Source organism: Oratosquilla oratoria, chromosome 7 (assembly GCF_046742065.1).
Source record: "Oratosquilla oratoria isolate Oo_2021 chromosome 7, ASM4674206v1, whole genome shotgun sequence".
Taxonomy (NCBI): Eukaryota; Metazoa; Arthropoda; class Malacostraca; order Stomatopoda; family Squillidae; genus Oratosquilla; species Oratosquilla oratoria.
This window is the reverse complement of record NC_134783.1, coordinates 85,204,437-85,217,179: the sequence shown is the minus strand read 5'-3', so window position 1 is coordinate 85,217,179 and position 12,743 is coordinate 85,204,437. Positions and strand designations below refer to the sequence as shown.

The 12,743-nt window shown below is 40.8% G+C and overlaps 1 protein-coding gene across 3 annotated transcripts in view; it reads right to left on the bottom strand.

Annotated features, from left to right (window-relative positions):
- The window catches only part of Rpn13 (regulatory particle non-ATPase 13), a gene marked incomplete at its 3' end in the record, with an annotated part of 55,545 nt that overhangs the window by 24,869 nt on the left and 17,933 nt on the right, over positions 1-12,743 (bottom strand). Inside the window, 1 exon segment of one of the 3 annotated variants that reach the window (XM_076188550.1) lies at positions 2,280-2,360. In XM_076188550.1, coding sequence (XP_076044665.1) covers positions 2,280-2,360 — 81 coding nt within the window. 3 annotated transcript variants of the gene reach the window in all.

The window sequence follows — 12,743 nt, the reverse complement described above, 5'->3', positions numbered from 1 at the left end:
GTGGGTCAGGGATTGGAGATGGTTAAAGAAAATGGAGAAAAGTGGGAGGTGAGCCAGATGTTGTTTGCAGACGACACTGTGGTTGTGGCAAGATCGGAGGAGGGATTGAGGAAGTTGGTGACAGAGTGTGGGAGAGTGTGTGATAGAAGATGAATGTGGGTAAAAGTAAGGTGATGAGATGTACAAGGGGTAAAAGTGGCAGTAGTCTGGAAGTGAGCATTAAGGGAGAGCGACTGGAAGTGGATAATTTTTTATACTTGGGTGCAAATGTGGCAGGAAAAGGTGGAGTGAAGGTGGAGGCAGAATGTAGATTGAGAGAAGCGAGTAAATGCCTTGGTGGATTAAAAAGTGTAATGAGGAATAGACATTTGGGAATGAATGCTAAGAGGAGACTATATGAAGGAGTGATTGTGCCAACAGCACTGTATGGGGCAGAAACATGGAACATAAGAGAGGAAGAGAGAAGGAGTTTAAATGTGTTTGAGATGAGGTGTCTGAGAAGTATGATGGGTGTTACTAGGCTGGATAGAGTGAGAAATGAGGAGGTGAGGAGGAGAACAGGGGTGGAAAGGGGGTTGGGAGATAGGGTTGATGAAAGAGTATTAGGATGGTTTGGACACATGGAAAGAGTGAAGAAAGACTAGTAAAAGAGGTATGGAAGGCAGATGTGGAGGGAGTGAACATGAGGGGATGTCCTAGGATGAGGTGGATGGATGGGGTGAAGGGGGCTTTAGGGAAGAGGGGAATGTCTGTTGAGGAAGGATGGGAGAGGAGAGAAGACAGGGGTGAATGGAGAATGGTTGTATATGGATGATGTTGTGATGCATGAGGTGGAATGGGTGGGGGGAATGGGGGTGAGGTAGTATATGTGAGCAATTTTTGACGCAGCCCGAAGGGATTTCTCCCCATCTTCTCCTTTATGCATGGGGGGACGGAGATGGGGGGTCACCAATTTAATGAAGCGGCCTTGCTGTGGATGTGCTGTGGCTTGCGACACTGCTCCTGACCCAGGGCAGTGGACAAAGTGCAGGGATGACCCGTCATCCAGGGGGTGCTAAGATGAGAGGGAGGGTGGAGTGTATTCAGGGATGGAATGGGTAGGAATGATTTTATGCCTTTCCCTTTTTGGCTACCTCCCTTGTAAGGGGGAAAAAGCCTTGGTATATGTATGTATGTTTATCAGGGGACATGTAATTTGAGATAATTACTCCCAGGTGTTTTCCAGATCCCACTTTCTTTATTTTCTTTGTTCCAATTTCATATTGTCCTGATATTATTTTTTTTCCCCCAACTCCATTATGCTACATTTCTTAATGTTTAAGTTTACTTCCCACTTTTGGCTCCATTTCCAAACCCTATTTAGGTCTCTCTGTAGTGATTCACAATCCGTTTCAGTATTCACTTTCCTCAGCAATTCAGCATCATCTGCAAAGAAGCTCATGTAACAATCTATATCTTTATCCATGTCATTCACATAAATGGTGAACATTATTGGAGCCAATACCAATCCTTGTGGAACCCCACTATTCGCCTCTTCCCAAGCTGAACTCTTTTCTCTGAGCACTACTCTCATTTTTCTGCCATGTTAGGTCATAGCATTACTCACAGATTGGCCCATATATAAGCTTTGAACTATTATCTGGGAGGGTAATATATGTCAATCACAAGTCCAACACATGATCTATGACTATGCTGAAGCACATTCTACCTTTTATTTGCCAGACCAAATGGGAGATAAATCCAATTTGGGAACTCCAAAGGTCTGGTAATTGCTAAAGTCTGACCTGATCCAGATTACATACAATTTCACATATTTCTCTCATACTTAAGTCTGGATTATACACATACTGTCAGGCAAATATCCCATCAGCCAAGATCCCACCACCTTGTGTGACAGCTGGTCTACATCTGACTAATTTGATCATGGCCCTGGAAATTTTAATGCTGGACTTCTTTGTGGTTGCTAGATGGTTTCAGATAATATCCACAAATCAGAAAAAAATATTCGAGATCTAAAAAATGCCCTGGAAATCTTAAATCCGGCAAACAGGAGTCCAAAGAGTCAAGGTCTGATTTCAAAGTAAGAGACAGGACCACATGAGCACTGCTCTTTTCCTGTATAATACAATTAGGTAAATATACACACACACACAAACAACTCATGTCTACTCAGTTTTTGTAAAGTTCCTTTTTGACTCCTAATCTACAAACCTGGAGAATTCTGCAAACTTAACATGGGCTAGAAAGGGAGCACAACAAAAGTACAACAAGCAAAGTACCCTGCACTAGTGTTGCTTTGGTTGGTCCTACGGGGGCCTGATGAAGACGACTCTGCTGCTCTGCCTGACCTATTGCCTGATCTGCTGGAGAAGGAAAGGACAACTCATTCTACGACCACTCAAGGTACAAACTAGCTCCTTAATGCATGTCTTCTACAGCACCATGGAACTAAATCTTATGCTTAAAAACAATATAAACTTTATAGATTCATATACAGTACAAAACAATGTACAAATGAAAATACATACATTGTGAAAATACAGGCAAAATCTAAAAACAATCACTATAACTAATATTCAACAACTTCAATTATATATATTAGATATACACATATCTACAGACTACAACTCTTTCACTAGGTAATGAACTAGTGACAATGACAATTACCATGAAAATATACAGTCCATGAAGCATGTAGCAAGTACTTAACAATTATGCATACTAACTCCACTATCATAACAAGTAAGGACTTGTCTAAACACTTTCCCAAATTCCATTTGATAGGAGAAACTACCAACAAGATATATCCATTCAAATTTATCCACTATCTTCCAAATACCAAATATTCATGCATCACACAAGGATTATATTTTTCACAAGTACTTCTGCTCCAAATTTAAACAAGAGGAGATGAAAAGAAAAGTTACATACACACCAGATTAACAAACATATACACTAGCAACCACTCCACCTGGCGACCTTCTCAATATAACCAACAAACAATTTTTCCAGACATCATAATGCTCTCTTTCTCCCTTCAAATACAAACATGGAAAACTACATATGGCCTTCCCTCAGACAACTTCCTAATAAAAAATTACCCAAAGAACTACAAGGGAAAATACAACCTGTATACAAAATGTTCATAATACAATAAATTGGCAAGAATACACAGAGGAAATACAAGAAAATTTAGTGACCTATGACACAAACAAGTTCTAATTCATAACATAGCGAATGGGGTAGCAGTAACCATTCCAAAGGCATGCAAAATATACATTACAGGAGAGAGAGGGAGAGAGAAAATATCCAGCCAATAAAAAAAGAAAAAAAAAAAAATAATAATAATAATAATAATATAAAACTGAAATCAAATGTTCTTATTGTAAAAAGAAAAAAGAAAATTAAATGAAGACATCACAAAGCTAATGAACAACAAGCAACACTGGGAAAAATAGATGGAAAAAAAGTGGTGTATTTACCAGCAAACCCAGCAAAATCTCTTAATAACCCCACCCACCACCCATGATGCTCACTGGCAGAGTGGGTTAGGGTGTCACTACTTATGGTTGAGACAATGGCAGTTTGAGCCCTGCCATCAGTGAGTTGTTGTTGTTGTCATTCCCTACACTGTCCAAGCAGTCCCACTTCCCCAAGGAATACCATGGCCGGAACAGGGTTTCCCCACAAATCCTTTATAGAATGTATGTTGTGTTGTTGTTGTTGTTGTTGTCGTTCCCTAGACTGTCTGTCCGAGCAGTCCCGTCTCCCCAAGGAAGGCCACAGCCGAAACTGGGTTTTCCCACAAATCCTTTATAGAGTGTATGTTGTGTTGTTTGCGTGCATGATTGTGTATAATGCAGTCTTCCATTATGTGTTGTATGGTATGGGGTGAAGTGTTACATCCTGGGCAGCTGTTCACAACACGGTCGTCCAGCCTCTTCTGGTAGCTTAGAAGTGCCGGGTGGTGACCGCATCACAGTCTGGCCAAGTGGACTCTGTCCTTTCGTGGGAGAGAGGATTCAGAAGGGTGGATATCAGGGGGTCTGGCATGCAGCAGTGTGTTGTCTTTCAGTGTGTTAATGGAGCGGTGAGTGATATGATTATGAATATGTTTCTGGAGGCTGGTATTGGGTGGTTGTGGAGGAAGAGAAGAGAGTATCTGTGCGTAATAAAGGTCTTTGGGTGTAGTTTTAATGTTTCTTGGTGTGGTGTTCTGCTATGTAGTGTAGCGGGTGTGATGTGTTTGTGGTGGCTGCAGCAAGTGTTTGTGTGCCTCTCATGTCGAGGTGGTCCTTGACTTTGAGGACTTTTGTTTCATGGTGTAAATGGTCTGTAGGTGTTGTATTTGTGCAGCCAGTAATTGTTTTTAGGGCTTTGTTTTGTATGATTTGAAGGGTGTTGTGGTGTGTCTCACTGAGATTTGGAGCCCATGCAGGACTCGCATAATTCATCACTGAGCGTATGCATTGTTTGTATATTGTTATATTAGTTTCTTTGTTTTGTCCAAATGTTGTTCCAGTGATTGACTTAAGTGCGTTAAGTCTAGGTGTGCATTTGTTTTTTATGTTTGTGATGTGTTGTTTGAAAGACATGGATGTATCGTATGTTACACCAAGAATTTTCGGTGTGTTTGTGTGTGGTATTAGAGTGTTGTTGATGTAGAGATGAGGTATGTATTTGTGTTCTTTTGTCCAGTTGGTGAGAAGTGTTGCTGTAGATTTGGTTGGAGCTATTTTGAGTCTGTTTGTGATGAACCATGTGTTGAGTGTGTCAAGGTAAGGCTGGATTATTTCTGCAGCTTTGTCTGTGTTACGATGTGTGCATGTGATTGTTATGTCGTCTGCGTAGGAAGAGATTTGTATTTCTGAGGTGTCTGGTGTGGGTAAGTCATGCATGTATACATGTGTTGTTTGTGTGCGTGGTTGTGTATAATGCAGTCTTCCATTTTGTGTTGAATAGTATGGGGCGAAGTGTTACATCCTGGGCAGTTGTCCACAATGCGGTCATCCAGCCTCTTCTGGTAGCTTAGAAGGGCTGGGTGGTGGCTGCACCACAGTCTGGCCAAGTGGACTGTCCTTTCGTGGGAGAGAGGACTCAGATGGATGGATATCAGGGGGTCTGGCATGCAGCAATGTGTTATCTTTTAGTGTGTTAATGAAGCAGTGTGTGATATGATTATGAATATGTCTGGAGGCTGGTATTTGGTGGTTGTGGAGGAAGAGAAGAGTGTGTGTGATATAGATATTTAGGTGATTTTTTTTTTTTTTTCCCCTTGGTGTGTGTTCTGCTATGAAGTGTAGCGGGTGTGCTGTGTTTGTGGAGGCTCTAGCAAGTGTTTGTGTGCCTCTCAGGTCAAGGTGATCCTTGACTTTGAGGACTTTTGTTTCATAGTGTAGATGGTCTGTAGGTGTTGTACTTGTGCAGCCTGTAATTGTTTTTAGGCCTTTGTTTTGTATGGTCTGAAGGCATTAAGGTGTGTCTCACTGAGATTAAGTGCCCATGCAGAACTCACATAATTCATCACTGAGCATATGCACTGTTTGTATATTGTAGTATTAGTTTCTTTGTTTGGCCAAATGTTGTTCCAGTGATTATTACTTGCATTAAGTCTAGGTGTGCAATTATATATATATATTTTTTTTCATGTTTGTGATGTGATGTTTGAATGACATGGATGTATCGTATGTTACACCAAGAATTTTCAGAGTATGTGTGTGTGTATTTACCTAGTTGTATTATACGGGAAGGGAGCTATGCTCGTGGTGACCCGTCTTTGTATCTCTCAGCTTCAAGTTTTTTCTTAAAATCTTGAATAGTGTTTCCACACACTGTTTCTTTGTCTAATTTGTTCCAAGTATCTATCACTGTGTGGGAAGCTATTTTTTTTTTCAGATCTCTTCTGTACGAGTAATTATCTTATTTTTTTTAGTTTCTTTTCGTGTTCTCTTGTTTTCCCATTGTCCCATTTCAATAAATTATTCTTATCTAAGATTTCCATTCCCTTCACAATTCTATAGATAGTAAGTCTCCTCTTTCTATTCTTTGTTCCAGAGATGGTAATTCTAATTTGGACAGTCTTTGTCCATATGTCATTTTGGAAATAGTTGGTGCCAGTTTTGTTGTTGCTCTTTGTATTCTTTCTAACTTCTTTATATTCTTTTTGATACTGGGTGTCCATAGTGTTGCTGCGTACTCGAGTTTTGGTCTTATTAGTGTAGTTAATTTTTTTTTTTTTTTTTTTTATAATTTCCTTGTCCAAATAGGCAAATGCCACTTTTATTGACCTCAATAAATTATTGGTTTCTCCTACTATTTTATTCATATGCTTATCCGGTGTCATGTCTTTGCTGATCATCACTCCAAGGTCTTTTTCCGAGTTTACTTTTTTGACCTCTTCTTCACCAATTCTATAATCTCTCGATATTCTGTTTTTACCCCGTCTGGGGTATGGCTGCTTGTTTTTGTGGCAAAGTAGCATGCAGTTGATACTTTAGGGTCTATATGGGGCACCCCTATGGACCAGAGCCACACATCATTTTGTCTATGATAGAGGAAAACTCTTCATAGAGAAATGATGACACTTTTATACTACGACTGTCCCTCCGTTATGCTGTCCCCCAACCCCTTGCTGCTGTCCTGTACCATTTCTCTGAGTATTCATTTTCTGCTGTGGGGGAATTCCCTGTGGTGGGGGAAAAGAATACGGCCACCAAGTATTTCCACTTGGATCGTAAGAGGCAAGAATAAAGGGACGGGGAGTGGGACTAGGCATCCTTCTCCTTGTAGCCCCACAGGGGACATTCCTAAACGACCAGCACCCTAAGGTTTGGGTCTTTTAATGTGCGTTGATGTGGTACAGATGAGAGTAAAAGGGAAGAGATAGGTATGTTTGTGAGAAGAAAGATGGATGTGTTGGTTTTGAGTGAAACTAAGTTGAAAGGGAAGGGTGAGTGTAAGTTTGGGAGGGTAAGTGGGAGGTTATCAGGAGTGAAAAGAGGGCGAGGGAGGGAAGGGGTGGCTATTCTAGAAAGTGAAGAGATAGGTAAACATGTAGTGGAGTGGAAGGAGGTGTCCTCAAGGATAATGTGGATGAAGGTGAAACTGGGAAAGGAGATGTGGGTCTTTGTAAGTGCATATGGGCCTGGCAGTGAGAAGAGTGTAGAAGAAAGGGAGGCCTTTTGGATAGATTTAAATGAGTGCATTGAGGATTTAGGGAGAAATGTCAATGTAATAGTACTGGGAGACCTTAATGCTAGGGTAGGAAATGGTCCAATTGATGGAGTGGTTGGGAAATGTGGAGTTCCAGGAAAGAATCGTAGTGGAGAGTTGATGGTGGAAATGTGTATAGAGAGTTGATGATAGCAAATACAGTGTTTCGGAAGAAAGTCAAGCATAAGTACACATGGGAGAGGGTGGTGGAGGGAAGGGTGGTAGATAGAGCGTTGATGGATTATGTAGGGGTAAAGAGGACTATGATAGGAAGAGTTATGGATGTACATGTGCTAAGGGGAGAGGGTGGGGGAATATCAGATCATTTTTTGGTGGAAGGTAAGTTGAGAGTGGAGGATAGATGGAGAAAGAGGAAAGGGACAAAAGGTAGGGAGGTGCTTAGAGTGAACTCTTTAAATGAAAAGGAAAAGGAGAAGGAGTACAAGAAGAAGCTGAAGGAGGAGTGGGAGGGAGTGAAGGATAGAGTAGAGCTAGGTGTGGAGGAGGAATGGGGATGGCTCAAGGAGGGAGTCACAAAGTGTGCATGGATGGTGTGTGGAACAAGAAGGACAGGAGGAAATAGAAGGAAGGGTAGTGAATGATGGGATGAGGAAACAAAGAAGGTTGTAGAAGAGAAGAAGCGAGCTTTCACAGATTGGTTACAAAATAGGACGAGGGAGTCATATGAGAGGTACAAAGAAAAGAAAAGAGAAGTAAAGCAAAAAGGTAAAGGAGGCAAAGAGGAGAGCAGATGTGAAATGGGGTAAGAGTATGACAGGAAATTTTGAAAGTAATAAAAAGATGTTTTGGAAAGAAATTAAGAGAGGAAGAGGAGGCCAATCAAGTAGAGAAGAAAAGGTAAAAGGTGCAGATGGAGAGATGATAATGGAAGAGAAGGCAGTAAGGGGAAGATGGGCAGAATATTTTAGGGAGTTGCTAAATGTGAAGGAGGATAGGGAGGGAAAGATAGCTGCAGTGGGAAATGCGAAGAAAATGAGAGCGATGAGTGAGGAGAATGGAGGAGAAATAAGGAAGGATGAGGTGAAGGCAGTTGTTCAGATGATGAAAGCAGGTAAGGCACCTGGTCTGGATGGATGCCATGCAGAATGTCTGAAAAAGGGAGGTACAGTGATGGTGGACTGGCTGATGAGGTTATTTAATGTTTGCTGGAGAGAGGGTAGAGTGCCGGAGGACTGCCTGTATAGTTCCACTTTACAAGGGAAAAGGGGACAAGTGTGAATGTAGTAGTTTCAGAGGGATTAGCTTGTTAAGTGTAGTTGGGAAGGCTTATGGGAGGATCTTGATTGAGAGGATTAGGAGAGGAACAAAAGGAGTAATTGGTGAGGAACAGTGTGGATTTAGGACATGTAGAGGTTGTGTAGATCAGATCTTTGTGGTGAGACAGATATGTGAGAAAGCTATAGGAAAGGGGAATTATGTTTTTTAGGCTTTTATGGATCTGGAAAAGGCTTATGACAGGGTAGACAGAAAGGCACTGTGGGAGGTTATGCAGATATACGGGATAGGAGGAAAGCTTTTGGGAGCTGTCAAGAGTTTTTATGATAGTAGAGCTTGTGTTAGGATTAGAAATGGAGAGAGTGAGTGGTTCATGGTAAAGGTGGGTCTTCGTCAAGGATGCGTTATGTCCCCCTGGCTGTTCAACTTATATATGGATGGGGTGGTGCGAGAGGTAATTGCAAGGGTAGTGGGTCAGGGATTGGAGATGGTTAAAGAAAATGGAGAAAAGTGGGAGGTGAGCCAGTTGTTGTTTGCGGACGACACTGCGCTTGTGGCAGGATTGAAGGAGGGATTGAGGAAGTTGGTGACAGAGTTTGGGAGTGTGTGTGAAAGAAGAAAATTGAAGATAAATGTGGGTAAAAGTAAGGTGATAAGATGTACAAGGGGTGAAAATGGCAGTAGACTGGAAGTGAGTATTAAGGGAGAGCAACTGGAGGAAATGGATAGTTTTAGATACTTGGGTGCAAATGTGGCATGAAAAGGTGGAGTGAAGGTGGAGGTAGAATGTAGATTGAGAGAAGGGAGTAAATGCCTTGGTGGATTAAAGAGTGTAATGAGGAATAGACATTTGGGAATGGATGCTAAGAGGAGACTGTATGAAGGAGTGATTGTGCCAACAGCACTGTATGGGGCACAAACATGGAACATAAGAGAAGAAGAGAGAAGGAGTTTGAATGTGTTTGAGATGAGGTGTCTGAGAAGTATGATGGGGGTTACTAGGCTAGAGTGAGAAATGAGGAGGTGAGGAGGAGAACAGGGGTGGAAAGGGAGCTGGGAGATAGGGTTGATGAAAGAATATTAGGATGGTTTGGACACATGGAAAGAATGAGTGAAGAAAGACTAGTAAAAGAGGTATGGAAGACAGATGTGGAGGGAGTGATTATGAGGGGACGTCCTAGGATGAGGTGGATGGATGGGGTGAAGGGGGCTTTGGGGAAGAGGGGAATGTCTGTTGAGGAAGGACAGGAGAGGACAGAAGACAGGGATGAATGGAGAATGGTTGTATATGGATGATGTGATTGCATGAGGTAGAATGGGTGGGGGGATGAGGGATGAGGTAGTATCTGTGAACAAAATTTGACGCAGCCCGAAGGGATTTCTCCCCATCTTCTTTTATGCAATGGGGGACGGAGAGTGGGGGTCGCCGATTAAATGAAGCGGCCTTGCTGTGGATGTGCTGTGTCTTGTGACACTGCTTCTGACCCAGGGCAGTGGACAAGGTGCAGGGATGAACCATCATCCAGGAGGTGCTAAGATAAGAGGGAGGGTGGAGGGGTGTGGAGTGTATTCAAGGAAGGAATGGGTGGAAATAATTTTATGCCTTTTCCTTTTTGGCTACCTCCCTTGTAAGGGGGAAAAAGCCTTGGTATATGCATGTATGTATAATTACTGTATTTCCTCTGTCTTTCATTATATTAGTTAATTCATATTTTGTATCTTCTAATATTTTGTAATGATCACTTTCTGTCCAGGACTGTGTTTTGGGGGGGCACATACACCACTATAAATTTTCTATTCTTCATATGTTTGCTTTCAACTTGTATCATAATTGATTCTACATTATTTTTTCCTTCAGTTATTTTTGTTACACTTAAATCTTTATTAGTCAAAATTAATACTCCGCCACCCTGTTTATCCTTTCTGTTCTTTGTCCAGCAGTTGTATAAACCTTGTTCCACAGTGTTGGGTGTACATTTTAATTTAGTTTCCACTATTCCCATTATGTCTTGTTTTTCTAAGGCCAAGTAATCATTTAATTCATTCATTCCTAAAGTTATTCCATCTATATTGGTATAAGCTATTTTTAATTTCCTTTCTCCTCGTCTTTTTCTGTCTTATTTGTTTCCTTTTTCCTTATATACCATTTTCTCAGCCTCAGGTCCACCACTCCTCAAAAAACATTGTTTTTTTCAGTTTCAGTTATCTTTTCGTTTTTTTTTTATTTGCTTTGTTTCTAAGTTCTTTTTCTTTTTCTTCCTCACTCATTTCTTTTTTCATCCATATATATTTTTGTAATGTTCACTAATTGCTAATTTCGTTGTTCTGGATAGTACTTCCTCTGGAATTGTTTGAAATGTAAGCTTTACTTTCAGTGGCCTGTATTGTTTTTCTTTAGAGTATCTGCCTATCCTATAGGTCTCCTCGATTTCCCTATCCAAGCCTTGTCCTTCCGCTTGTAATTCTTTCAGAATTTCCTTAGCGATCTCTTTCTCCTCCTTTTCCCTCTGATATCTAGGTGCATCATGCTTCTCTTTAATGCCATAGATTACAATGCATCTTTTTTTTATCCACTGTGTCCCTAAGTTGCCTTTCTCTTTAATTACTTGGATCACTGTTTCCTTGGTATTTTCCTTGACCTGTTGCTCTATTATTTTTTTTATGGGATACTTTTTGACATTCCTGTTCAACTATCCACTGTTTCTTTTCCTGTAAGTCATTTTCTTTCATTTTTTTCTTCCACATTTTCAGTCACTTCTTGCATTTGATCTTTTATCTCCTTTTTAAATGTCTCATTCATATTTATGTCTTCACTTTTCAACCTCTCATTTTCTTCTTTTAATTTATTTAATTCCTTTTTTAAGTCATCTATCTCCCAAATATTTTCCTCATTGGCTTTCCTTAGCATAGATACTTCTTAGTACACTGTTTTGTACTCACTTTTGAGTTCTATTATATCATCCAAAATGTCATTAATATCTCTATTTCTCATTATATTTCTATACTGGATTCTCTATCCATTTCTAATCCTCTATACATAATATTTCTTTCCCCTTCAAACCCCTAAAATAAACCTCTTTCAAACCTTTAGTAATTCCCTTGGTGTTTGAGAAAGACACGTCTTCTTTCGAACAACACAAAGTGGAGTCTCAATTCTACTTTCTTCTAAGCATCTCTTTGCTGGTTCTTTGTCTCTCGGAGTTTCTTCACTTCTTTCCATTTTTTTTTAAGAACAATGAAAAAATGTATATATATTTATATAAAAAATGGAGATGCAAAGACATTTACATTTTGGTTCCAACGAGCTTTCGCTTTCACTACACCGTATGTATGTAAACAACCAGGTCTGCTTCCAAAATGTTCGTTCATGAATCGCTAGCTAGCGGTTCAGAGCGTTTGTTCTGGCATGTCCTGCTTCGACTGTGTCTGCTTTGTGTGTGTGTGGTAGTAGTGTTGTTGATATAGTGATGAGGTATGAATGTGTTCTTTTGTCCAGTTAGTGAGAAGTGTTACTGTAGATTTGGCTGGGGCTATTTTGAGTCTGTTTGTAATGAATCATGTGTTGTTAAATTCCATGTGTAAGGGGCACCATCCTAGCCTCCTGATGGAAGAAGTTTTGAGACATAAAACTGAATTAACCACCCATGAAGCATATGGAGCAACCAATGGAAAGACAAGATCACCAAAACAGCAGTGCAATATCTACAAACACATCTCAAAAATCAATAAATCAATATAAAATCCCCCAACTCAAAAAATGAAATATATACATATACCAATGTCTTTTTCCCCCTTACAAGGGTGGGAGCCAAAGTCAAAGATTTAAATCCACTCTCACCCATTTCATGCCCATATACTTCATTCTCATTCACCAACCCTTCCTCCCTCTTTTCTTGGCTCCTCGTGGATGACGGGTCATCCCTGCATCTCACCCACTGCCCTGGGTCAGAAGCAATGTAGCTTGACACAGCACATCCGCAGCAAGGCCACTTCATTTAATCAGAGGCCCACCATCTACATCCCCTCATGCAGAAAAAGAGAAGAAACAAGAGAAATCCCTTCAGGCTGTGTCAAAATATCATTCACACATACTCCACCTCCCATCCCCTACCCACTCCTTTCCATACATCACAGCATCATCCATACACCACCATTTTCCATTCACCCCTACCTTCAGTCTTCTCCCTTCCTCAACAGACATTCCCCTCTTTTACTCCATCCACCTCATCCTTGGTTCCCCCTTATGTTCACTCCTTCCACCTCTGCCTTCCACACCTCTTTTACTAGTCTTTCTT